Source organism: Ornithorhynchus anatinus, chromosome 7 (genome assembly GCF_004115215.2).
Source record: "Ornithorhynchus anatinus isolate Pmale09 chromosome 7, mOrnAna1.pri.v4, whole genome shotgun sequence".
Lineage (NCBI taxonomy): Eukaryota > Metazoa > Chordata > Mammalia > Monotremata > Ornithorhynchidae > Ornithorhynchus > Ornithorhynchus anatinus.
Window position 1 is genome coordinate 58,497,926 of NC_041734.1, and position 27,598 is coordinate 58,525,523.

Genomic DNA, 27,598 nt, shown 5'->3' on the forward strand with positions numbered 1-27,598 from the left:
AAGGCCAGAGGCGGGTCCCGGGGCTCCACGAGGGAGATGGCTCTGTACAAAGGGAAAATCCAGCTGGGTTAAGCATTGGGACAGATACAAGTTAATCAGGTTGTGTCCGCCATTGTGGGCTCACACTCTTAATCCCCATTTTTTTTACAGATGAGGCAACTGAGGCACAGAGAAGTTAACTTGCCCAAGGACACACAGCAGGCATGTGGCAGAGCAGGGATTAGAGCCCAGGTCCCTCCGACTCCTAGGTCCAGACTTTATCCATTAAGCCAACCCCGAGGACAGTTCAAGACTCCCCTCAGCACCCACTTCCATAACGCAGACACACCACACCGTGCCCCAGGAGGAGGAGGCCAGAGGAGAAGCAGCGTGGCCTAATGGGTAGAGCATGGGCTTGGGAGTCATAGGACCTGGATTCTAATTCTGGCTCCTCTACTCCGCTGTGTGACCTTGGGCAAGTCATTTAATTGCTCTGTGCCTCAGTTACCTCATCTGTAAAATGGGGATTAAGACTGTGAGTCCCTTGCGAGACATGGACTGCGTCCAATCTGATTATCTTAGTACAGTGCCTAGCATGCTTAGTACAGTGCCTGGCACATAGTAAGTGCCTAACAAATACCCTTCAAAAAAGAAGGGGCACTGCAGTGCCTGTCTCGCTATTCTGCAGGAGCTGTTCCTCATCATCGAGATTGCAAAGGGCAGCCCCCAGTTGGGCTGATCTGCAGAATGTCCCACTTCTTGGGGAGGATGTCACCCCCATCACCCCTTCCCTCCTCACAGGTCCCCATCCCCAGGCAGCCCCTCTCCCCCAGCAAGAAGAGAGAGGCCCCTTCACTTTCTTTCAGCTTGTTTCTTTAATAAGGAGACGCAGCTCATTACAAAATAACAATTTGACAAGAGATCAGACAGTAACGACAGAGTCCACACGAGGGCCAGGGGTTGGAGAGGGGCATTCCCAAGCAGGGAAGAGGAGGAGAGGAACATCTATTCTTTGTGGGAGACGGGGAATGAGGGGGAGATGGCCCCAGGGAATGGGCTGCGGGGGCCAGGTGGGGTGTGGGTGGAGAGGGGGGCTCTCCTGGAAGACCAGGTTTTGCAGTTGGGGGGCTGTTTTCCAGTAGGAGCAAGCTCTCCCTTTTTTCAGAAAGGAGGCTGGGACTGGTATTTAGGTGGGGAGACACAGAGGGGCAGCAGCCATCTTGGAGTTTGGTCTTTTAGGCCAAACTGGGAGAATTTAATACCTTGAATACACCATCCCTTTCACCCACTCCATCTTCCAACTCCTCCCAACTTTCAACTCGCTCCAACCCCTCTCTGAACTGGAGGACATGGGGAGAAAGTTGCTGTCCCAAGCCAGAAAAATGCCTCCCCAGAACCCAGGGCCTCCCCCAACCCTGGGACAGCCCAGGAAAACCAGACACACTTGCGGGAGGGAGAACCAGTCCCCAGAAGAGGTGAATTAAACCTCAGTGGGGACAGCTCACCTCTTTGGGGCCATTTGTAATTTTCTCTTATAGGGTAGATTCCCATCCTCCATAGCCGGCCTTTGCAGAAGCCCCAAGGGTCAAAGTTCCTCATCTTTCCCGAGGCCGGGCTGGGGTCCGGGACTCTGGAACAGCCGAATTTTCCTCTTCATTCGAGGCAACACTCCCCACCAATACATCAAGCCACCCGCCACCCCAGGCAACCAGGTCAGAGCGCTCACCGGCTCTCCTGCCTCCCCCAGCCACGCTTCCAGGCCGTGGCCATTTCTCTTTCTCCCGATCCCAGTTCAGCCCACAGACCTTGTCTCTGAAGGCATCAGGGTAAGGGCCACTTGAGCAAGTCCCCTGGGGTCACAGCTTCTCCTCAGAGGGGGCCTGGGGTGCCTCTCCCTGACTCCTTGCCCTCCAAGTGCTGGTAAGCTCAGCCTCCCTCAATCCCCTCCAGAAAGGAGGAAAAGCCCCACCTAAGCTGTCTGCCACTGGCCCGCTGCCCCTGAAAAACAGACCCCCAGGACCCTCGGCCAGGCCAGGGCCTGAAAACCGGAACCGTCCCAGGTGGCGGAGGCCACAGCCAAACCTGAGCTGAGACAGGAAGACATTGAACCCCCACCCTGACCCCACCTCCAAGACCCAGTCTGAGGGGACTCCAGAGTGGGCGGCAGGGGCCGGGGCCCGGGGCGCCCTGAGGGGAGAGATTCCAGAGGGGACGCTTGTGAGCCCCCAGGAACTCATCCAACCACAGGCAGGACTCGGACAGATCAAGACCTTGTATGGCTTCTAAATTTGTTGGACACAGTGGAATGGAGAAACACAACCTTATAACCGTACAGAGAACACAGAAGCCACATCGACACAAACATCAGACCAGGGCACATTCAACAAGATACATTTTGTTTTGCAAATCTAGACACACAACAGACGTGAACTTTAGTGCCATTTGTTGGGAGAGAGTGTTGGGGCCGGGGGGGGGAGGGGGGGCAGCGGCGGGTGGCACGAGGGGGTACCGCGGCGGGGAGAAGGTCGGTTTTGAGCTCCGACACCTGGAATGGATGAGGCATGCATTTGGCATTGAAAATAAACCTGCATCTTGGAAACCATTCAGTCAGGTGATGAGCATGAAGGAATTTCTCTATTTGTGGGGTAGAATCGGAAGGGAAATATCATTCATTTCTCATAAAAAATAAAGCAGGAGCTTGGCTGAGCTCTGGGAAGTATGAAATCGACAGGATGATGGGAAAAGACCTCAGCTTTGCCATGCGCTATTTACAGAAGGCTTATCCACATGCATTTATAACAAGGATTTGTCCATAGGGGTGTATATATATATGCATATATATATATATAATCTTCTTTTATATATAACTACACACAAGTGAAAGGAAAGTTGGATGAGACTCGAATGGCTTCTGTTGGTTCATTTTTTTGTTATCCTCTTACAAAAAATGAATTGTATTAATGTGTCTTCAAGTCACAGTGTCCCCTTCTCGATATTGCAGTGGAAAACACATCAAGTGAAATCCTTTGTGTCCAGTGGGGAGCTGGCCCCGAGAAGAGGGTGAAGACAGAGGGCCAAACTCCCATCCCCAACTAGCCACCCCCACCCCGCTGCCAGCTGGAGCCAGGTTCACTGAGACCTCTCCATGGCCTATGGCTTGGAGGAAGGCAGCCCCACAGATAGCCTTCCAGCCCACGGTCGTGTCCTCCCTCACCGTGGGCGAGTGGCTCTTTGCAAGAGAGAGCCTGGGCAGGAAGAAGGGAGAAGAAGGTGAAGAGGTGAGGTCTTTAACAAAATCAGCAGCTGTCTTGGGATCAGAAACTAGCTAACCATTTTAGCAGGGCCCACCAACCCCTCTGGGGAGCCAGGGTGTCAAAACCTACCTCATTTCCCCTTGGTGTCAACCAGTCAGAAAATGAATTCTTTCAGGAGCTGGGAGTCCCTGCTAGACAGTGTCCTTGTGCCACCAGGGCCCTGCAGAGGTCTTCCCAGTCATACTCCTACCTGTGGTTAGGGCTCCTTCCCGAGGCAGGGCATCCTGGACCCTCTACTCCACTCTGAAGGATGCAGGGAAGGAGGAGCTCTGGCCTCATTGGAAATGAGAGCTCACAGCTGTGAATGTGTTCATTCTTCCCCTGACCACCCCACCACCAGGCCTTCAGCCTCAGGGTTTATTTCCTTGGCTGGGTTAGGGGGTGGGAGGGGCCTGACCTCCAATCTATCACCAGCCACCCTACCAGATGGGGCCCATCTGATTGAGGAGCGCACCTTTCTTACTCCCTCACTGACTTCCAGACTCCATTGCCCTGGACACAAACAGTAATGGACAATAAGTTGGGGTGGGGAAGAGAGAAGAAGGGAGGAATAGCAGGGGGTTTGGCAGAGTTGGTTGGAAGGTGGGCTCAGCGGACACAGGAGCCAACCCTGGAACAAAGGATTTGTGCTCACCCCTTTAAGATTCTGTCTCTGGCCTTCTGCAGGCTTCCCACTGGGCTTTGAAACCTAATCGCCACCACATGCAGCTCTCTGTTCCCAGGACTCTGGGGCTTCCTGGCTGGGAATGGACACCTGGGGCCCAGGCCTGGATGACCAAAACCCACTGTTTGCATGGGAGGAGGAAGGTAGGGCCAGGATGGGATCTCTGCTCAGTCCCTTAAGATTTCCATTGGCCACGGAGAGATTATTCCTCCTCTCCCTTCCCTGTGCTTGCCCCTCTTCTTCTCCCCTTTCTTCCACCCTCTCCTCTTTCCTTACCTTTTCCCCACCTCTCACTCCTCCTCACTTTCTTTCTCATTCTCTTCTCCTCTCTTTTCCCCACCTCCTTTCACTGCCCTTCTCCCCAGTTCAGTCTCACCTGAGCAGTTCTGATACACCATGATCAGATCCCTCCTCGGGGATGGCCGGGATCTCTGGTCACCCTCTCTGCTTGCTGCTTGGCTCTGGAAGAACAGGCCACAGCAGGTGGGATCGGGGCGGGGCTGCAGGGGGGTGAGAGAGAATTCACCTGTGCTGAGAGGTGAGGCTGGGTCGAGTGGGAGGAGGGGCAGTGGAGATAGCTCTGTTGAGGAAAATGGAAGACGCTGAGGATAGGAAGCAGCAGTCTTTCCTCCCTGTCCTCCTCTTTCTTAGTTCAAAGAGAGGCAAGTCTAGGGGTGCCAATGCAACATTAGGTCTGCCCAAGTCTCCAGGGGTCCAAAGCTGCCACTGGGGTCCCTTCTGTTGTCTGAGCAGGTCCCCGGCCTGGGAACTGTCCATCTGGTGATGGAGGCTGAGGAACAGGGTGGGCAAGGCTGCCTCGGAGAAGCATCAGCAGAGGGTGAGCAGGGAGCTTGGCTGGGGGCTGGAGAATGGGAAAGTTAGGAAGATGCAGGGGGAAGGAAGGAGAAAGAGCAAATCTAAGGGTTGGAATAAGAGCTGAGAGCAGGGAGGCCATGAAGAAGCTCCAAAGCACCAGATCTCTAGGTAAGGGGAGGAAAAATGGTCTCTCTAGCTCCATGCCGTAGCCTTAGGGAACCTCAGTTCTCAGGAACCCCAATTTCCTTTTCCCCACTCTGTCCCTAGCTCTGGCAGTTTGCAGTTTGATGGGAGCCAAAACCCACTTTCTTCATAACATTCACACTTAGTCCTATGAATGAAAATGAAATGAAAAACAAATAAAAGGTCCTTAGTATCAAAATAACCTCCTAGTCACCGGGGGCATAGGCAGGAAAGAATTGGAGGTTGTGAGAGACTGACAGCCCCCAGGCCTCTCCCTCCCAGTCCTTGTCATTTTTTGAAAAATAACTTTTCCTCTCTCATTAGTGTAACCAAATTGCAGCACCACTTTGGCTCCCTCCCCTTCTGCAGGACCATGATGAAAGAAAACAGGTAGTACTGCCATTTTGTGCTGTTGAGAAGGACGACACTTCCTCCCCCTACGTCCCAGGCCAGAGAACCTAAGATCAAATCGGGACTACCATCTCCGTTCCCCAGGATGGGACCTTGTGATTCCATGATGGGCTTGCCCAGAGGAGGATGTGGGAAGTGGGAAGTGGAAAGGGGGAGGTTCTATGCCCTTAACCTTATCATAAGGGCCCCATTGTTCCTCTGGATGGAGGGGAACTGGGGGTGATGGGGATGCGCTGCTGGGCTGGGTGGGGCGAAGGAAGTTGGGGGGAACTCAGGAGGACTCAGTGCAACCTTGGTTAACACATATATGGCTTTTATCAATGGGGTGGGCAAGAGGCATGGAGGGAACGGGGCGGCTGACGGCTTGTGGCAGACCCTGCCTTGGAATGGATTTTCCTTTCCTGTTGGAATTCAGGGAGCTGCCACTCGGGAATGGAGTTACCGACCCTCTTCCAAGCAGGACTCTTCTGGAGTCCCCCCGGGGACATTCCCCCAACTTTCAGAAGCACAAAGCACATGGACTTTACTCCTCCCTCCCTCTCTGCCCCCTCCGGCAGCACGCACTCACAAATGGGATGGATCAGGTCCTCAGGCAGACAGGAAGAGGCCTGGTTGGGGGGAGAGAAATCCAGAAATTGGCATTCATCTCCTACTGGTGAAACGTCCATCAAGTTTGCCCCTCTGACTCACTCTTTCCTGGACCTCAGAGACCTGACAAATATTTAAACATTCATCTCATGAATTTCTCTGTCTCTACCAAGGGCAGGTTACTTGTCTTTAGAGAGGGTCATCCAGTTGACATTTTTAAAAGAGCAAAGCATGATGGGAAACTAGGCAAATCAACAGTGTGGAGAGATTGTCTAGGGTCCACCCTCGGGGTGGAGTCTGAGAAGTTGATTTCCTCAATTTGGTCTTTTGGGGAAGCTGAATCTCAGTCTCTTGGGGTTTGATATTGCAGACAGACTAGCAAGGAGTTTCTGGGGACTGCCAGGCCCGGAAGAAGCCAGGCAGACCTTATCTGAAAAGGGCACTATGCACCCATCGCCTGGAATGCTGCTTTACGGAAACAGAGCGGTGAAGATCTGCCCGGGTGAGGGCCCTGGAGTAGCCAACCATCCTTTCAAGCTTAGCCAGATCCGATTTCCAGGTCTCCCTTTCTCCCGAGACGATTGATGTGGGGTCGCCAATTTCGGGAAACAATCCTAAAGGAATCAGATAAAACCGAGATCTTGGATCTCCTCAAGAGGTCATCGAGATCCAGCTATTATCCAGGGGTTTCCAGAAGCAGTTTCCCAGAAGAACGCGCTACAGTCTCCAACCCAGCGAGGGGCCCCTTGGTGCCCTCGTTACCCTTCCGGCCCTGACTAGGACCAAACGGAGAAGCTCAAAGCCGTTCAGTGGCAGACACATGCGGCCCACTTGACACTCAGAAGCAGAAGCACCCGCAGTTACGTGGTTTGTGGTCCAGCTCGGTGTTGTCCTCTCAGCAGAGTTCAGGAATCATTCCCGTCACCATCCTGATTCACCACCAAATGAATGGCAGCAAGGACAGGGGACAGGACATACGGCTGTTTGGCTGGTTTCTCAGAGAGTCTAGGAAATAGGAAATACCTCATTTTTCTCATTCGCCAAGAGGTGGCTCCAGAATGTTCACATTTGTTGGTTCATCACCATAAGGCTTGAAAATCATTCAGGTAAAAGGAAGTGCTGCCATTTTGTTTGTTCACCACGGAGCTCCGGAACAGTCCGATAACAGGAAGTGCCACCATTTTCTCAATTTACCTCAAGAGGGCCCAAGAGAGAGATTCGACTGAGGCTTTGAATGAACAGTGGAGGATGGATGGGTCATGCAGCAAAGGGCAGCTCCAGAGAGAATGAAACAAGACAGACTTCAGTTCCACCTCTTTGGGGACTCTCCTAGCACAGCTAACAAAGGTGAGTTTGTCTTAAAAAAAAAACCAAGACGAAAATGACACACCACAGACCAAAGGAAAAAAAAACCTCTAAAGTTGCATAACTGAGGTATTGATAGCTCTGGATCACTTAGATGTTTGTCAGGTTGCAGGGAGCCCCGCTGTGTCCTCTATTTGTTTTTTCCCAAAAGGGCGTCCACCTCCTCCTCGGGCTTCAGGGAGTGCCACTGGGCGATGGGTCGCCGGGGATTGGCCAGCATGTCAGACCAGTGCCTCAGCTCCGTGCCCGTGGCATTGCAGCCCACGAAGATTTTGCCGATGGCCTCATTTTTGCCCAGCTTGTCGTAGTCCAGGACCGTGACCACCACCTGGACTTTCTGCAGAAAGAGACCAAAGAAAGAACTGTAATACCTGATGAGGTTCTGCTCAAATTTCCCCTTCCCCAGGAGAGATGTTGAGCGAGGCATGGCCTTTGAAGGTCATTTCATTCATTCATTCATTCATTCATTCATTCATTCATTTGTATTTATTGAGCACTTACTGTGTGCAAAGCACTATACTAAGTGCTTGGGAGAGTACAATATAACAATAAACAGACACATTCCCTGCCCACAATGAGCTTATTTCATCATCATAATAATAGTAATGTTGGTATTTGTCAAGTACTTACTATGTGCCGAGCACTGTTCTAAGCACTGGGGTAGATACGGGGTAATCAGGTTGTCCCACGTGAGGCTCACAGTCTTAATCCCCATTTTACAGACGAGGTCACTGAGGCACCGAGAAGTGAAGTGACTTGCCCAAAGTCACACAGCTGACAAGTGGCGGAGCTGGGATTAGAACCCATGACCTCTGACTCCTAAGCCTGGGCTCTTTCCACTGAGCCACGCTGCTTCTCTATTTCATCCACCCCTTCCTTCCAGGAAGTACTATTCTTGCCCCCAAATGTTGGGTAGGCAAGTCATATAACTTCTCTGTGCCTCAGTTACCTCATCTGTAATGGGAATGAAAGCCTATTTCCTCCTTCTTAGACTGAGAGTCCCATGATGGGTAGGGCCTGTCCACCTGGATTGGCTCGTATCTACCCCGGGGCTTATTACAGTGCTTGGCACAAAATAAATGTTTAACAAGTACCGTTACAGAAAATTTAGGCCGATGGCTTATGTTTAAAACTAGAGTCCTTCCGCTGTAACTCCGTTCAGTCATTCATTCAATCATATTTATTAAACACTTACTGTGTGCAGAGCACTGTACTAAGCGCTTGGGAGAGTGCAATGTAACGGACACATTCCTTGCCCACAGCGAGCTCTCCTTTGGTTCTGACCTCCAAGAAATGACCATAGCCTTTATAATATCCCCCCTTTGACTAAAGAGTCATTATCGAATCTGTCTTCAACCCTTTCTCCCCGCTAAATCCAGTGTCTTTAGTCCGGGGGTTGGAAGACAACCTATGGTTCTCTCTTTGGGTCTGGATCTTCCCAATTCCAATTGTGGCTCTCGAGCAGAAGCACTCTCTCCCTGGGTGGACACAGCCCCCAGAGAACAATCACCTCATCTTCTCCTTCCCAGCTCTCTGGGCAGGAAGCAGTTAGCTCATCCCACCCTTTGAGCTGAAACTGAGGGGAAGTCAAGATAAGCTGCTCCATGTCTTGGCCTCTGCCTGAGAACAGCGCACACCTCAATCAAGCAATCATTGGTATTTTTTGAGTACTTATTGTGTGCAGAACACTGTATTAAACACTTGGGAGAGCACAGTAGAATTAGTAAATATGATCCCTGCTCTCGAGGAGCTCACAGTGTAGCAGAGTAAATTGGAACTGTTCTTTGACACTCTCGTCGTCTCGTTTTATCACTCTCATTCTCCTTTCCTCTTTCTCTTTTTCTCTCCCCTCCTCTCACTTTCTCTATCCCTCTCCTCCCCCCGTCTTTCTCTTGCCTTGCCTCCTCTTTCCCCCAGCATCTTCTATTTAAATTGTATGATTGGCTGTTTGCACACCAACAGCTCAAAGCTTTCATTTTATTTGGCTTGTCTGTTTGAAAAGATTGCAGCCTTCTGCCTGCATTAATCTTTTCCCCTAAGAGTTAGGAGGGGGAGGGTCAGAGAGAGGAAATTGTCCCTCCCTATTTTACAGAGGGAGATCATGAGATACAGAAGGGGAAACAGGCTTGTTCCTGGTCACCCAGTAAGCCAGCAATCCTGACTCCTGACCCATTTTAAAAAAATGGTATTTGTTAAGCACTTACTTTGTGCCAGGCACTGTACTAAGTGTTGGGGTAGATACAAGCTTATCAGGTTGGGCAGAGTCCTTGTCCCATATAGGTCTCCCAATCTTAATCCCCATTTTACAGATGAGATAACTGAGGCACAGAGAAATTAAGTGACTTGCCCAAGGTCACAGAGCAGACTAGTGGTGGAACAGGGATTAGAACCCAGATCCTTCTGATTTCCAACCCCGGGCTCTATCCACTAGGCTGGACCCCAGCTCCCATTTGGGCCATCTAAGTGTGCCCCAAGAGTGTCCAGGGAAGTCAGGTTGGCTTAAAATGAGAGCAGTAGCCAGGGGTAACTGGGTTGAAGAAGAATAATAATAATAACGATGGTATTTGTTAAGTGCTTACTATGTACCAAGCACTGTTCTAAGCGCCGGGGTAAGGTTGTCCCACATGGGGCTCATAGTCCTAATCCCCATTTTACAGATGAGGTAACTGAGACACAGAGAAGTTAAGTGACTTGCCCAAAATCACACAGCAGACAAGTGGCAGAGGTGGGATTAGAACCCATGACTTCTGACTCCCAAGCCCATGTTCTTTCCACTAAGCCCCGCTGCTTCTCTAATGCACCCCATAGGAGCGCCCTGAATAACTGCTTCTTCATCAGCTTTTACCGAAGTCCCAGCCGGGACCCCGACCTCCTAGCCTGCTCCCCAGCACCCAAAGCACTCAACTGAAGAAACCGGGTCTACTTTACTCTTACCTCTCAGAAAGGACCAGATAAGTGAAGCGCACGGACAATCCTGCAGCCTCCATTTCACGGAGGGGGCCGGTCCCCAGAGCTGAACTTGAACTGCTTCAACTGCCCTCTCCCACCCCCTTTCATTCCTGGGGGAATTTCACATCCAATGAATCAGTGGTATTTAATCGGTTACTATGTGCAGAGCACCGCACTAAGCACTTGGGAGGGTACAATACGACAGATTAATATTTGTGGTATTTGGTAATCGCTTATTATGTGCCAGGCATTATACTAAGCACTGGAGTTGATACAAAGTAATAATAATAATAGTGTTGGTATCTGTCAAGCACTGACTATGTGCAGAGCACCGTTCCACATGCTGGGGGAGATACGGGGTAATCAGATTGTCCCACATGAGGCTCACAGTTAATCCCCATTTTACAGATGAGGTAACTGAGGCACAGAGAAGTTAAGCGACTTGCCCACAGTCACACAGCTGACAAGTGGCAGAGCCGGGAATCGAACCCATGTCCTCTGACTCCCAAGCCCGGGCTCTTTCCACTGAGCCACGCTGCTTCTCTTACAAAGTAGTCAGGGTGGACACAGTCCCTCTCCTACACAGGGCTCCCATAATTCCCATTTTACAGATGAGGTACCTGAGGCCCAGAGAAGTTAAGTGACTTGCCCAAGGTCGCCCAGCGGACTAGTGGCAGAGGCAGGATTAGAACCCAGGTCCTTCTGACGCCCAGCCCCGTGCTCTATCCGTTAGGCCATACTGCTTCTCAAAGTTGGCAGACACGTTCCCTGCCCACAGGGAGTCTGGAAGATGAGTTTACAGTCCTCAGAAAAAGGCCATTGTTGGGAGCAACAGGGAGAAGCAGCAGAAGCCAGTTCACCCAGATAATCCATGCTCTAAGCCCCGCAACTTCAAGGTAACTAAAATTGTCTCCCACATTAGAGTATAAACTCCTTGCAGAGCCAGAGATGGGTCTTGAGCTTATGTTGAACTTCCCACGGGTCTGGGAGAAGGCATGGGTTCTAATCCCAGCTCCACCATTTGCCTATGTGACTTCAGGCAAGTCACTTTAATTCTCTGTGCCTCATCTCTAAAATAAGGATTCAATGCTTGTTTCCTTCCCCTTTAGATAGTGAGTCCCATGTGGGACAAGGACTTTATCTGATTATATTTACCCAGCACTTAGCACAATGTTTTGCAAACAGCAGTTAATTACTACTTTTACTACTATTACTACTCATAGTGACTGCTACTTATTGAAGCAGCGTGGCTCAGTGGAAAGAGCCTGGGCTTCGGAGTCAGAGGTCATGAGTTCGACTCCCGGCTCCGCCACTTGTCAGTTGTGTGACTGTGGGCAAGTCACTTCACTTCTCTGTGCCTCAGTTCCCTCATCTATAAAATGGGGATTAAAAGTGTGTGAGCCCCACGTGGGACAACCTGATGACCCTGTATCTCCCCCAGCGCTCGGCACCTAGTAAGCGCTTAACAAATACCAACATTATTACTCATGTTCTAGTTGAATGGGCCAAGTTCAGGGGTGACATTCTCAACGGGGCAGTTCTAGTCTGCCTATCCCCCACCTAGGAAACTGCTGGGGGAGAGCCCAAGATACCCCAAGGAGGCAGCTTCCTCCCTCCACCTCCTCCTCACCCCCAACCCCAGAGCACCGAAGGAGCTGGGTCACTCACCTGAATTTGCTCAAAGGGGATTTCGAAGCTGAAGGACTCGTTGAAATATGGGTTCAGGGTCTTCTTTTTCACCGTGGTCTTCTTCTTTTTCAGCCTCTTGCCATTCTGCATCAGGTGGATCTTTACGTACGGATCTGGAGGTAGGAATGGGACAGTCTCGTCTCCATGTTTGCACGCACACATTTGTGTACGTGTCGTGCGTGTGTCCCTCAGGAAAGCCAGTCACAAGAACTTGACCGAGACCGTTACGGGTCAAACCCGTACTCCCTGAGCCCCACCGGGGATTCTGCCTCTGAGGCTTGGGGTCACGCTGCAGGCAAGTGGCAGAACTGGGATTAAAAACTGGATCTCCTGGGTCCCAGTCCTGTGCTCTTTTCACTAGGCTGGTTTTCAGGCTCCACTCCCTGCCCAGGAAGGGCTGTATAGCTCCTTAAAGAAGGTGACAGTGAAAGCCGCCACCTCCAAGTTGACGGTTTTGAATAACTGAAACTACGGTAACTCCGCCCTGCTCACCCAGAGCCCTGACCATTAGGGGAGCCGGCTGTGCAGATGGGGAAACTGAGTGTCTGTGAGGCGGAATGAGCTTTGCTGTGGTACCCGTCAAGCACTTACTATAACAGTAATAATAATTATGATATTCGTTAAGTGCTTACTTTGTGTCAAGCACTTTTCCAAGTGCTGGGGTAGGTACAAGGTAATCAGGTTGTCCCACATGGGGCTCACAGTCTTAATCCCCATTTTACAGATGAGTTAACTGAGGCACAGAGAAGTTAAGTGGCTTGCCCAGGATCACACAGCAGAGAAGTGGCAGGAACGGCATTAGAACCCACGTCCTCTGACTCCCAAGCCCGTGCTCTTTCCACATAATATTGTTGGTACTTGTTAAGCGCTTACTATGTGCCGAGCACCGTTCTAAGCGCTGGGCTGGATAACGAGTTAATCAGGTCAGACCCAGCCCTGGTCCCACAGAGGTCTCTCGGTCTTCACCCCCATTTCACGGACGAGGTGACCGAGGCCCAGAGAAGTTAGGCCACTCGCCCAAGGTCACACAGCGGACAAGTGGCGTGGGGGGGGGGGATTGGAACCCAGGTCCTTCTGAGTCCCAGGCCCGGGGGCTGGCCACTAAGCAGTGCCGGTTGTGCCCGAGCCGTGCTGCCTGGGGACAAGTCCCCCAGGGGGACGGAGGGGCAAAAAGAGGTGGGACAAATGTTCTATTTTCCCATTGGGAACCCGGCGGGCTGAGGCGGCCGGCTCACTGCTGCCACCTCATGGTGCTTGGTGGCCCTGCGCTCACCTGACAGGCCCCCGACATCCATCTTCTTCAGGTTCTTGGCTTCAAGGATGCACACCGTGAGTTTGCCAGCCGTGGGCACGTATCGCAGGGAGGTGCAGATGTCTCCCAGCTTCTCTGGCTGGCGCAGGGAAGAAGGACGGGGTAAACAAGTCTCTGGTTACCCTCCGTTTAGAACCAGTGTCTCCCTACCTAGACAGCGCACCCCTCCCCTGACTCCTGGGATAATGACTTTGGTGTTGGTTAAGTGCTTACTATGTGCCAAGCACCGTTCCAGGCGCTGGGGTAGATAGAAGGTCATCAGGTGGTCCCACGTGGGGCTCACAGTCTTCATCCCCATTTTACAGATGAGGGAACCGAGGGACAGGGAGGTGAAGTGACTTGCCCAAGGTCACACTTGGGATTAGAACCCGTGAGCTTCTGACTCCCAGGCCCGTGCTCTATCCACTACGCCAGGCTGCTTCTCTACATCTGGTGAATGGGGAATCCCATAACACCCCTGGCAGATGGGGTGAAGGAAGGGGAATGTCCAGTTTGTAAAGGGACCCCACATCTGGGAAATTCTTCCTATTATCTGACTGCCCACCTCCTCGCTGAGGTCTTAGAGCCCCAAGGAGCTTAGGGTCACTTCCCCTGGGTCAGGGTAGAGAGCAGACCAAGGGGACCTGGAATGATAGATGAGGATTTTTTTTTAAGAGCTTTACTACGTACCAGGCACTGTACTAAGCGCTGGGGTGGATTCAAGCAAATCGGGTGGGACGCGATCCCTGTCACGTGTGGGGCTCACAGTTTCACTCCCCATTTTACAGATGACGTAACTGAGGCCCAGAGAAGTGAAATGACTTGCCCAAGGTCACATAGCAGACAAGTGGTACGGTCAGGATTGGAACCCAAGACCTTCTGACTACCAGGCCCTTGATCTATCCACTATGCCATGATGCTGAAGATGCTCTCAGTGAGAGTGACAAGGGAGATCAGACTCACTCTTGGAAGTGGTCCCTTGAGATTTCCGCATCCCCCCCGGGGGAATAAGGAGGGAAGGGACTGTGGCTCAGACTCTCTGGGGGCCACTGCCAGCCCCTCTTGATGGCCCTGCCTGGCCCTGGCACCCTTCCACTCAGGCGCCAAGCACTGGTATGGAGCGGCTCCTGCCAGGATCACAGCCCCAGCTTCCGACCAGGGTCCTGGGGGCTCCTTGGCGCTGGGTGGACCGAAGACTGAAGCGGGTTTGGGGACTCTAAATGTTCCCAGATGGATTTTTAAATAGGACAGATGCCCATCAGCTCTGCCTCGGGGGCAGAGTGATGAACCAGATGACACCATGAGGTCACTTCCAGCTCCAGGGCTTAGCCGGGGTCTGGCTCAGTGTGGACCGCTCCCACCCCCGCTGGCTCCTGGTGCCCGCTCCTTCCCTGATCCAGGCCTCACCTCCTCCTTCTCCCCACCCTGCAAGTCCCTCCATTCCTCGATGGGCTGGCCCAGGTCCACGGTGTTCATGGGCACCTTGACCTCCCCGATGATGTCGTGCTTGGAGAACCGGTCGAAGTCATAGATGGCCATCACCAGGGTCTTACCCCCCAGCTCCTGGTAGGGCACCTGCAGCGAGGAAGGAGAGGAGAGAGTGTGGCCAGGCTGGGGCAAGAGGGCCAAGGACGATCTGGCTGGAGGTATCAGGGGACAACCCAACCCCAGGCTGAAGCAAGAAGGTAACGGGACCTTCGGGAGGTCGCCGAGGGCCACTACTTGCCTTGCCCAGGCCAGTATTCCGACACCCTCCATATTCCGACCCTCAGAGACAAATGAGTATCCTGAGCACTTTTCATCGTAGGCCTGCACCTGTTACCAGCAGAAAGGGGGACTGGGAGGGGCCTGGGGGGAAGTTGGGAGCCACCTCGTGGGGCTGTTGAGATCTGGGGGCACCACTCCCCCACTGGCCAGCCAACCTTGAAAGTAAAGGTCTCGTTGAAGGCGGGGTTCAGCGTCTTCCGATGGACTTTGGTCTCGTACTTCTTCTTTTTGTCTGGGAGGAGGAAGACTTTGACGTAGGGGTCCGAGGTGCCTCCCATGTCCAGGGCGGGCAGCTCAGCTGCCTGCAGGACTCCCACTGTCAACTGCGGGGAGAAAGATGCCAATCAACCAATCAATCAATGGCACTTATTGAGCACCCCGGGCACTCAAACGTTCTGCCCAGCACAATGTCCGGCCAGCCGCCCTCCAGCCCCCGGCTTCTGTGGAGACCTGGGGATGAGAAGGGGGTTTTCTTCCCAGGTTCAGCTGCTTCCTCACCTCTTTGCTCGCCCTGCTCCTCCCCATTTCCCTTTCACAGCTTCCCACCTCATCCCAGTCCACCTCTTCCCCACCCCACTGGATTCCTCCCACCCTTCAACCGGTTTCTCCTTACCCGGAGCTTCCCACACCCTCCTGCCATTCCTTCCACCCTCCTCTCCTCCCGATCCCGCAACTAGTCAGTCCTCCCCACCCCCAACACCAAGCCCTGCCATTTCCCCGGGCACCTGGTTGGCCTGGAAGTCATAGTCGAGTGAGAACTGCAATTTGCCCAGGTTCTCCGGCTCCTTCTCTTCTTCCCCTTCCCCTTCGCCTTCGGTCAGACCCATCTCCGCGTCGTCATCATCCTGGGGTCCTGGGTGGAGGCAGAGCAGCAACAGTCAATGTGGGGGTGGAGGCTGGGCTGCATCGCAGCCTGAGGGTCCCTGGCCTCACCTGTGCCTCCCTGGGACTGTTCAACCAAGAGGCCAGGGAGACCCTTGTGCCCTCCCCTCACCTTTCCGGCCCACCTCTCTCAAGGATGGACTGAGGCCCCGTTCCCCTCAGACCCCCGGTCAGTCCCTTCCTCTTCGCTGCTCCCCAGGGGTTAAGGTTGAACTCCCCTGCTGCCTCATAAAAGCCTCAGTCAGCTGCCACACAACTGAAGCTGGCAGTGCAGCAGCGGGGATTTAAGTTAGGTATTAAGGAAGAACTCGAGAAGCAGTGTGGCCTGGCGGGAAGAGCATGGGACTGGGAGTTAGAAGACCCGGGTTCTGATCCCGGCTCCACCGTTGGTCTACTGTGCGACTACTGTGCGAGTTACTTCATTCATTCTCAAGTAACTTCACTTATCTGTGCTGCAGTTACCTCATCTGTCGAATGGGGTTTAAAGCTATGTCCAGCTAGTTAGACTGTGTCCAACCTGATTAGCTCATATCTACCCCAACACTTAGTACAGTGCCTGACACAGAGTAAGCACTTAAAAAGTACCATAAATAAAAAACAAAACAACAACAAAAATAAAATCTTCCTGACTCCAAAGGTACTGGGGTTTTCGGGGGTGTGGTGCAGGGAGCAGGGGAAATCATGAGACGTCTGCAATGAGTATTAAGGGGTGTTTGCGGAGGATGTTTTTGGTGGTATGCCTGCTTTGGGATTTGCATTTCATCAAGGTTTGAGGGGGTGGGTTACAGGAACAAAGGAGAAGATTGGTGACTGAAGGGAGCTGGGGGCTCAGGATGAGGATACAGGAAGACCTGGTGTCAGTGGGCTCTTGGACCCTCCCTCGGTCCCTCCGATCCCCCACCCCCCACCCCAGGCCCAGCCAGGAACAGTCAGAAGGACCTACCGCCGGTGGCCATTGATCCAGTTAGGTGAGAGGCAGGGGGATGCCCCCGGAAGGAAGCAAAGAAGCAGGAGAAAGGGAGAGAGTAAGATTAGCCATTCAAGGCCTACGGTCACAACTTTGGGAGGCCAACCGAGAGGTCAGAGTCAGGGTCAGGCCGGTCTTGTAATAATGTCTCCGCCCATCGATGGGACTATCCACTCTGACCACTTCTTCGACCTCCCCACGCCCCCAAACCTACTCCCCATCGGTTGCACCTGGCACTGCTTCCAAATTACAATTCTGAGAGCAAATGCAAACCAACCCTGGGGTGACCCAGAAAAGTGAAGCAGGGGTGGTCCCAGCTGGCCTCCTCCGAGGGCAGCGTCTGCCCTGGCCCAGGGGCTGGCTCGGAGGAGCGCAGGCAGGCTCCGAAGGCTGGGAGCAGCAGGGTCCTGGGATCACGTGTCCTCCTGCACGGTCAGGGCAGAGGCTGAAGCAGGAACTGGAATATCAAAATCTCTTTCCCTGTGCTGAGCCGGCCCTCCTCCAGAACAACCCATGGTAAGGAGCTGCACCACCCTGGCCGACGGCACTGCCCAATCAGGGAGCTGGGGCCCAGCCCCTCGGTGTGGGTGGGCCACTCCGCCTTTCCCCGGCTGGCAGGGGTAGCGGGTGGCCACACAGACCTGTCCATGCTGCCCGGGCCCCGCCACCCCACGGATGAAGACTTACCTGGCCCCCTTTCATGTCTTTCATGTTCATGGCATTCTTCATGCCCTTCCCCTTCTCTTTTTTGTTCTTCTTCTTCTTGCAGCAGCACTTCTTGCAGATGCAGAAGCAGCAAGTGAGGATGAGGAGGCCGGCGACCACGGCGATGGCAATGAGTGCCCAGGGCGGTACTGCCCACAGAATACAGACGTGGTCATCAACAGCTTCCCTCCTACCGAGACACTGCCGCTTGGGCAGAACTGGAGGGGAGAGCAGTGCTCCCCTCACCCCTGCCTAGTTCTCCCCTCTCTGCCTCTCTCCCTTTTCCTGGTGCCAGGCCCCTCCCTCTCGCCCGGCCCCTGGGACATTATCTCTCTAGGACATTAACTGGGAAATTTCCTCTCTAGGTGGGCAGTCTGTGATGACCTAAAGCGGTGGAGCTCTCCACTCATCCTGCTCACCTGCACACAATCCTGCTCAGCTTTTGCATGTCATTCCCATTCTTCTCCCCTCTCCCGCCCAGCCCCTTGGTGCCACTGGGGCATTGGGTGAGCCTGCTGGATCAGGGGAGGCCAGCCCCACCTGCTGAGGCTCCAGCCCAGGGGCCAGCCTGAGCTGAGGAGCCTACAGGGACAGCCCTCTCCCAAGAGGAGCCTCGGGTCTGGCACTGACAGTGGCCCCTTGGCTACAAAATGCTGGCTTTGCTTTCTAAGGGTAGGGGCTGGTCTAGGCAGGGCCACTGGCAAGGGGAGCACTTGGTCTCCACACTCCCCCAAACAAAAGGAAACCCTCAGCCCTAGGGCAGCAATCGCAAAGGTAATGGATCAAGGAATCGCCTCAGGTTCGATGGTGATCAGTGGGGCCGGGTCACCCATCAACCTATCGCTTAACAAATACCACAGTTATTAACACTCACCTCAGCAGTGATCACTCTAGCTCCTCCACCCCAGTCAGGGGACAAATTCTCTCCTTTCCCAGATCTACACACACATACACACACACACAACATTCCCCATGCCCCACCAACCACTGAACAGTACTCACATGGAATCTTGTTGATCTCATTGAAGAATTTCTCCTTCAACTTGGCGAACATGTCCCCCTTGCTCTCTCCCGCGGTGGTCTCGGTGGAGTTGTCAGCCGGGCCCACGGGGCCCGGGGCTCCGGGAGGCCCCGGAGGCACGGCTGCCATGGTGGCGGCGGGAACCGTGACGGGTTCTTGGTTCCGCTTGTAGAGTCTCCACGTCATGGTTGCTGGGCACAGCTGGAGACGGAGGCCGTTTGGGTTAGAGACACTTGAGCGCAGTCCCGTGTGTGTATGGTTGTGTTGGCGAGGGGTGGCGGTGGCGGGGATAAAATGGGGGAGAATTGAGGACACCTGATGGGGAAGCTCACGGTGGGCAGGGGACATGTCTACCAACTCTGTTGTATTGAACTCTCCCAAGAACTTAATACAGTGCTCTACATAAAATAAGTCCTCAAAAAATAGCATTGATTGATTGACCAAAGGGAGAGTGGAAAAGGTGCATGTGTCTCTGTTTCTGCCCCTCCCCACCAGTTTAGACTGTGAGTGAGCCCTCCAACAGGACTTAATCATCATACATTCTCCCCAGAGTTTAGCACAGTTCTCTGCACAGTATGGGCACTTAACAAATGCTGTTGATTAGTTGCCTACTACACCAGAGGTGGGGTGGGGAGAGGGCAGCCTGCAGCAACTCAGCTTCTTCACCACAGGAGAGCAGAAAGTCAAGACTGGAGAACCCTCATCACTGTCACATTTATTGAATGCTTACTGTGTGCAGAGCACTCTACTAAAGCTCTTGGGAAAGTACAATACAACAATAAACAGTGACATTCCCTGCCCCCAATAAGCTCACAGGCTAGAGTCGGGGAAACAGACATCAATACAAATAAATAAAATCTCAGATATGTAAATAAATGCTTTGGGGCTGGGAGAGAGGAAGAGCAAAGGGAGCAAATCAGGGTGACACAGAAGGGAGTGGGAGATGAGGAAAAGTGGAGCTTAGTCTGGGAAGGCCTTTTGTAGGAGATGTGCCTTCAGTAAAGCTTTGAAACTGGGAAGAGGGTTCTGTCGGATTAGAAGAGGGAGGGTGTTCCAGGCCAGAGGCAGGACATGGGCTAGGGGTCAGCGATGAGACAGGCGAGATTGAGGCACAGTGAAAAGGTGAGGACCAGAAGAGCAAAATGTGTGGGCTGTGTTGTAGATGGAGAGAAGCGAGGTGAAGTGATGGGGTGCTTTTAAGTCAATGGAGAGGAGTTTTTGTTCATCTCCAGGTCAGAGAGTGGATTGGGCCTCCTGACACCAGAGTCTTTGCAAATGAAAAACAGGACAGTTTTTCTTAGGTTCTTCATTTTTTAATGGTATTTGTTAAGCTCTTACTTTGTGTCAAGCCCTGTTCTAACCACTGGGGTAGATACAACTTAGTTAAGTCAGACACAGTCCCTGTCCCTAAGAAGGAACTTTATGAGCATCTTTGTTCAACAGCTGTTTAGACCCTGGATCTGCTTCTCAACAGGCCCAGCGCCTGATTTCTTTTAGCTCCTAAGCATGGGAGCCTAGGAGCTGTATCCTTCCACTGGGAGGAATTGAATCCCTATTTCAGTGGGATTGAATACTATATTACAGTTGAGGAAACAGTTGAGATACAGAGAAGTTAAGGGACTTGCCTAAAGTCGCACAGCATGCAAGTGACAGAGCTGGGATTAGAACCCAGGTCCTCTGACTCCCAAGCCCATGCTCCTTCTACTAAGCCACGCTGCTCCTTTGTCCCCTTCCACAGTTTGGCCTTGGTTCCAGGACCCCAGTGTCCCACCCACTGACTTGGTCTCCTGGGATGATCAGTCAATCAATCAGTGGTATTTATTGAGTGCTTACTATGTGCAGAGCACTGTATTAAGCACTTGGGAGAGTACAAGACAACAGAATTAGCAGACATGTTCCCTGCCTCTGAAGAGTTTACAGAGCAGAGAGCCCAGCTATCCCTCTCTCTCCCAGAACATCCCCCCATGGGGAGAGGCAAGAGGGAGATTCACCCCAATCCCTTTCCACCCCTTTCCTCACCTGCCCCATCCTCCAACTCCACACCTCAGGATCCAAAATTGGTCCTGCTCTTCAACTGCTCCTGCCCTATGGACTGATGTAGATTCTAAAGGAGGAGGCCCAAGCTCATTTTATTTTGCCTTAGGCTATGTAATTGGAGAGAAGGCTCCTTGACATGAACAGGCAAATATCTGGAAATGGAATGCAAATCACAGCATCCCCAGATTATCGGAGCAAGAATCCGACAGCCCTAAGCAGACGGAAGGGCTGAGCCTGAGCTCACGGAGTTTGGCGTCCTTCTGGGAGTGGCAGAGAAATCCAGGAGCCTGAGAACCTGGTGGGACTGGCAGGGGAGAGCAGGGGAGCAGTCAATGGTGAATACCTTCCTGATCTTCCAACTCTCATAGGAAGCAAGGAAGGTTGCTGGCTAATCCACGGGAGAAGGGGAGGAAATGCAGAACTAGAGAAAAAGCTGAACCATTAATAAGGCGGAAGAAGATCAATGATGTTCTCAGAGGCAGGACTTTGAGACACCTTTTAGAATCTGTCTCTAATGAGAAGCTTGGTGGTGAAGGGGGAGTCCCATTAATGAGGTGATAATGAAGATCTCCAGGAAGGTAATGTTTGATGAGAGAGGCGGAGAATTCCTGTGGGGAAAGGGGCAAGCAGGAATACAGAAAAGTCCAATTCAGATGAGCAACATGGCACAGTGACAAGATAATTTTTTTGTTGTATTTGTTAAGTGTCAAACATTGTTCTAAGATCTGGGGTAGTTAATTAGGCCAGACCTAGTCCCTGTCCTACATGAGTGTCACAGTCTAAGTAGGAGGGAGAACAGATATTCAATCCCCATTTTTCAGTTGAGGAAGCTGAGGCACAGAGAAGTTAAGAGACTTGTCCAAGGTCACACAGCAAGCCGTTGGCAGAGCCAGGATTAGAATCCCAGTTATTGGATTTCCAGGTCTGTGCTCTTTCCAGTATTGGAATGAGCATTTTCTGAGCAGCTGGAAAATTTCCCCTTCAACACCAGGAGAACAGCTTAAGGGGAGTGGGGTGTAAGCTCCACTCCTGTTCCACTCACATACATAATACAATGTTCAACACACAGGAGGGGCTGAATAAATGCTACTGATTGACTAGAAGATGAGGAGCTACCAAGGACATGATCTCTGAAAAAAAAAAAGCAAGAGAACCTGATGATTATTGCCATCTGGTTTGACTCCAGTGGAGGAAGAAACATTTCTATTGACTTCTCCTGGTCAGCTGAGTTCATCAGTAATAAAGCATCTCCCCTGTGGCCCCATTAGAGTTTAGACTGTGAGCCTGTCTTTGGGGAGGGACTGTCTCTATCTGTTGCCGAATTGTACATTCCAAGCTCTTAGTACAGTGCTCTGCATATAGTAAGCACTCAATAAATACTATTGAATGGAGCAACCTTTCTGTTCAGGAGAGGGAAATCTCTTCTCTCTCTCTCTCTCCCTCTCTCTTTCTCTCTCCACCCTCCCCTCCCCTCCCCTCCCACCACTGACAAACCCTACCTGTTGAGTCAGGGTCCAGCAGCCTTATTAGAGGGTCTGTTCCACATGCTGACTTGTGGGTACACACACTCAGAACTTTGTATATCCGAGGAAGTCTGCTTGAGGATTTATGGCACTTTGTGTACACCCTGAAGCCTGTCTATCTAGTAGCACTTAACCATTTGGATCTCGTTTGGCATTCCCTTCTTTCTCTCCCAAACTAAACTCCTGTGTCTGAGGGTTGGAAAATTGTCTGGAGGTACAATGACGTCCTCTGAGTACCTTGATCTGAAACATCTTAAAGATCTCAGACTCTGACTGAAACTGCCTTTGGGGAAGTTTGTTGTAGACACAGAATGTGTTTATCGTTTTACTGTACTCTCCCAAGCACTCAGTACAGAGTTCTGCATGCAGTAAGTGCTCAATAAATATAATCGAATTTGCTTTCTTTTCCCTTCCTGACAATGCCCGGCATTTTGTCGGCCTTTTCGTCAGCCACAGCACATTGAGCCAATGATCTGAAGGTACGGTGAACTGAGGCTCAGAGATCTTTTTCCTAAGTCATGTCTAGTATTAGATTAGCATATTTTGGAACATAATGAAGAGGACTAATTCTCTGGAGAAGACACTAATGCTAGGAAAAGTCCAGGGAAAACGTGGAAGAGGCAGACCAGCAGCTAGATGGCTAGAGACCATAATGATAATGGAAGAACTATTAGAAAGGTTGTGGATTATGGCAGAGGATAGGACGTTCTGGAGAAAGTATATCCATGGAGTTGCTATGAATCAAAAATGACTCGATGGCACTTAATGATAATAATGCCTAGTAGCTCAATGCAAACTCAGTCCCTGGTTCAAATAGGAGTCTGAAAAACAGGGTGGTCTAGTGGAAAGAACACAGGGCTGGAAGTCAGAGGGCCTGGGTTCTAATTCTGACTTCACCACTTGTCGGCTGTGTGACCTTGAGCAAGTACTTAACTTCTCTGTACCTCAGTTTCCTCAATGGCAAAATGGGGATTAAGACTGGGGAGCCCCACAAGAGACAGGGACTATGTCCAACCTGATTAGCTTGTATCTACCCCAGTGCTTAGCCTGGTACAGAGTAAGCTCTTAACAAATACCATAAAAAAAAAATTTCCAACAGATGGGGATGGGAGCTGCTCCATAGAGACACGGGGCAGGATTCTCATTCCCCAGTATAGTTGATTGGCGAGGATGTCAGAGCCTGACTACTGGTAGGAACAGAAGCACCCAAAGATTGGAAGCACTCCAAACCCTTGCAAACAAAGATGGGTGATGAGGCTAAACTGAATTCTCTCCTTAGTGCACACATAGAACCCTTGAAATCTTGCCCCTAAATCTCCCAGGTATTGATTTCACCAAAATTCCCTAAAGCAATGCCCAGGGCTTTATTATTGCAAGGAAACATGGGAAATCTGCAGTGTGGCCTCATGGAAAGAGCGCAGCCCTGGGATTCAGAGGACCTAATCTAATCCGGGCTCAGCCTCTTGTTTGCTGTGTGACCTTGGGTGAGTCACTTCTCTTCTCTGGGCTTCAGTTTCCTTATCTGTAAAATGGGGATTCAAGACACGTTCTCCCTCTTATTTAGACTATGAGCCTCATGTGAGACAGAGACTGTGATCACCTGATTATCTTGTATCTACCCCGGTGCTTAGTATGGTGTTTGGCACATAGTAACTAAGCAAGCCCAGACCAGATACTGCATTATGTCATGCCAGGAAGCCCAAAGTCACTTTTTTTTTGAATGGTATTTGTTAAGCATTTACTATCAATCAATCATATTTATTGAGCACTTACTGTGTACAGAGAACTGTACTAAGCCCTTGGGAGAGTACGATGTAACAGTTGGTAGACACGTTCTTTGTGCCAGACTCTGTACTAAGCAAGGGGATAAGTACAAGTTAATCAGATTGGACACAGTTCCTGTCCCACATGGGGCTCACACTCTTAATCCTCATTTTACAGATGAGGTAACTGAGGCCCAGAGAAGTGAAGTGACTTGCCCAAGGTCACATAGCAGAAAAGTGACAGAGCCGGGATTAAAACCTAGGTCCTTCTGACACACGCGGGTCCAGGCTTTATCCACTATGACACACTGGTTCTGCTGAGGGAGCTCAGAGACACCTGTAGTCATTAATTGTTCTGTGTTGAGGTGGTCATTAATTTCCTGGGGAGCAAACTCCTTCTCCAAGAATCTGTCAGGCTTTCTGAGAAGTCAGGAAGATTAACACCAAGAAATGCAGTGGCACCTGCTTGAAGTCATCACCCTTGGGGCCAGCAAGTGAGATGCCTGCTAGCCATGGTCTTTAACATTCAGAGAACAATGTGCCAGGGAGAATGGAGAGAAGGTTTCAGAGTGCAGAGGGATTGTGCTTTTATGAACAGCACAAATTTACAGCAGTGAGACAAGAAATGCCAAACCGAGAGCTTTGTCCAAATGCCCAAGAGGCAGGAAATACAACGGCCATGCTGAGGACCCATTTTCCAGAGAATAAGACAGAGGAGCAGTGATAGATAGATGGGTTTTGTCAAGTCATAAGGTAAAGCAGGGGTAAAGCTGGAAAGAGAACCCAATCTTTGACTGTCTATTGAGATCAACCTCTTTGAAAGAGCTGTATTTCTGGTGGTCTCTTTTAGGAGGGGAAATGTTACTGAAAACAGCCCCCACTTCATGTCCTGATATCAATCAATGGTATTTTTTGAAGGCTTACTCTTGAGTACTGTACTAAGTGCTTGGGAGAGAACAATAGACGTGAACCCTGTATTCTAGTAGCTTAGACTCAGGGACCTAAATGCTGAAGGTCCTCTTTTGTTTTTTAAAAAATGGTGTTTGTTAAATACTTATTATGTGCCAGGCACTATACTAAATGCTGGAATAGATGTAAGCTAATCAAGTTGGACATGATGTCCCTGTCCCACTTGGGGACCATAGTCTTAAACCACATTTTACAGATGATGTAAGTGAGGTACAGAGAAGTTAAGTGATTTGTCCAAGGTCATAGAGCAGACAAGTGGTGGAGACGTGATTAGAAACCAGGTCCTCTGATTCCCAGCCCTGTGCTCTATCCACTAATCCTTGCTGTCCTTCACTTCTTTTCTTTTCTTATATTCCCCTAAAAAGAGGCTAGAGCAAAGAAAAAGAGAAATACAATTATGAAGTATGTGGTTGGGCCAATGTGAAATTCCTGTCCCCACATCCCTCAACACTAAGACAAGTAGTATTCACTGAGGCTTGAAGGTGATGGGTTCAAGACAACACAAGGAAACCTTTCTCCACACAGTGGGTAGGAAGTGAATGGAGTTGGTCCCAGCAGGAAGTTGGCCAGACTGAAATTATCAGTAGATTTGAGAGAGGTTTAACCAAAGCCAGTCAGTCAGTCAGATTTAATGAGTACTTACTGTGTGCAGAGCATTGTACTAAGAACTTGGGAGAGAGAAGCAGTGTGGTTTAGTGGAAAGAGCATGAGCTTGGGAATCAGAGGACGTGGGTTCTAATCCCGGTTCCATCACTTGTCAGCTGTGTGACCTTAAGCAAGCCACTTAACTTCTATTTGCCTCAGTTACCTCCTCAGTAAAATGGGGATGAAGACTGTGATCCCCACGTGGGACAACCTGATTACCTTGTATCTACCCCAGAATTTGGAACAGTGCTTGGTACGTAGTAAAAATTTAATGAAAACCGTAATTATTATTATTATTACAATATAACAATACAACAGACACATTCCCTGCCCACAACAAGCTTAGAGTCTAGAGGGGGAGACAGACATTAATATAAATAAATAAATTACAGATATGTACAGAATTGCTTTGGGGCTGGGAAGGGAGATGTATAAAGGGAGCAGGTCAGGGTGTCACAGAAGGGAATGGGAGAAGGGGACAGGAGGGCTTAGTCAGGTTTTTAGGGTGCAAGTAAGTGATGTTCACAGTAGGTGCATTTCACCATGAGGGTAGCCATCAAAAAGAGCAACCATCACCCTGTTCCTCCTAGCACTTTGTGCTGACACTACTGGAAAACCACTATTGCTTAACAAACACTACAACTATTATTATTATTATTAGGAGTAAGCATTCAAAAAATACCACTGATTGATATATTGAGGTTCCTAAGCCATCTGGTCTGGGTCAGAATGGTCTTGCTATGGTCTCGTTTTATTCCATTTCTTCTGTAGTTGAGTGTTTTCCCAATTTCATCAGCCTTGAATCCAATGCTGTGTTAAAACCAGCCCTTTGTGGGCCAGTATAGGTTAAATGAACCGGATGCAAAGACTCAGCTACAGCTCCAAACAACAAAATACACTTGTCCTTACTTTGGCGAATCTTTGTAAACCTGATCTAAAACCAGGCCTAGAAAATCAAGAATAAATTCTGGTCACCCATTGACACCTTGTCTCTAGAAAGTGCTCGCTCTCCTTTTGAAATCCCAGCCAGCATCTCTTCTGGAGTCAGAAGGGGAGAAGATATGCCCCAGACCAACAGGAAACCCCAAGTGGCCTTTGCCAAGTCATCCCTGAGCACTCGGAGGTTTTTGTTAAGTGCTTACTATATGCCAGGCACTGTACTAAGTGCTGGTATAGAATCAAGCAAATTAGGTTGGACATGGACTGTGTCCTACCTAATTTGCTTGATTCTATATCATGGACTGTGTCCCACATGGGCTCACAGTTTTGATCCCCATTTTACAGATGAGGTAACTGAGGAACAGAGAAGTTAAGAAGCTTGTCCAAGGTCATACAGAAGATCAGTTGTGAAGTGGGGATTAGAACTCAGGTCCTTCTGACTCCCAGGCCCATGCTTTTTCATAAATCTCATTACTTTCTCTATCTCCAACTTCTGTTGCTCCCAGTACACTGGGGTCCCATTTCCTCTCCTAAAGTTTTGACCCAGGTTCCTCTCCCATCCTGGAACCATTACATTCCTGAAAATTTATGTCCTCTAAAAGCCATTTTAGAATAATCCCACTTGGTTCCAAGTCCTGCAGCTACAACCTGGATGATTTCTGAACCTCAGGATTTGTTTTTGTTGTTCATGCTCTCAGAGTTTTTGTATATCAGTGAATAAATCATATTTATTAAACACTTACTGTGTGCAAAGCAGTGTAGTAAGTGCTTGGGAGAGTACAATTTAACAGAGTTGGTAGAAACATCTCCTACCCACAGTGAGCAATCCAGAAACATCTCCTACCCACAGACAGCAATCTGTCTGTCTGTCCTCTCCTGTTTGAAATGTATTTGAATGTTTCTGTATCTGTGCTTGCCCCATGTCTCCCACTAGACTGTCAACAACTTGAGGGTGGGCAACAGGTCTTCCCTCCCCTTGACCATCCTCCCAACAGCAGGAATGGGTGAGTCTGAGCTCCTGCAGACTGGTGACAACAAACTGCTCGCTGGTTCTCGGAGAGTGTTTCATTGGGAAAGCTGTAACTGAAGATTGCACTCTAGGGTTGTTCTATAAAGGATAGCAAAAAGCAG

At 50.6% G+C, this 27,598-nt stretch overlaps 1 protein-coding gene across 2 annotated transcripts in view; it reads right to left on the reverse strand.

Moving 5' to 3' along the window:
• Nucleotides 1-7,014: 7,014 nt before the first annotated feature.
• The window catches only part of SYT2 (synaptotagmin 2), a 150,294-nt gene continuing 129,710 nt past the window's right edge, over nt 7,015-27,598 (reverse strand). For both annotated transcript variants that reach the window (XM_029069238.1, XM_029069239.2), the window contains 8 exons: nt 18,573-18,792; nt 17,553-17,719; nt 15,742-15,861; nt 15,172-15,339; nt 14,657-14,824; nt 13,232-13,349; nt 11,938-12,071; nt 7,015-7,657 (listed from right to left, as the gene is read on the reverse strand). In XM_029069238.1, the coding sequence (XP_028925071.1) occupies nt 7,451-7,657; nt 11,938-12,071; nt 13,232-13,349; nt 14,657-14,824; nt 15,172-15,339; nt 15,742-15,861; nt 17,553-17,719; nt 18,573-18,777 (1,287 nt within the window). In that variant the 5' untranslated portion in view covers nt 18,778-18,792 and the 3' untranslated portion in view covers nt 7,015-7,450. The remainder of the gene's footprint in view (nt 7,658-11,937; nt 12,072-13,231; nt 13,350-14,656; nt 14,825-15,171; nt 15,340-15,741; nt 15,862-17,552; nt 17,720-18,572; nt 18,793-27,598) is intronic.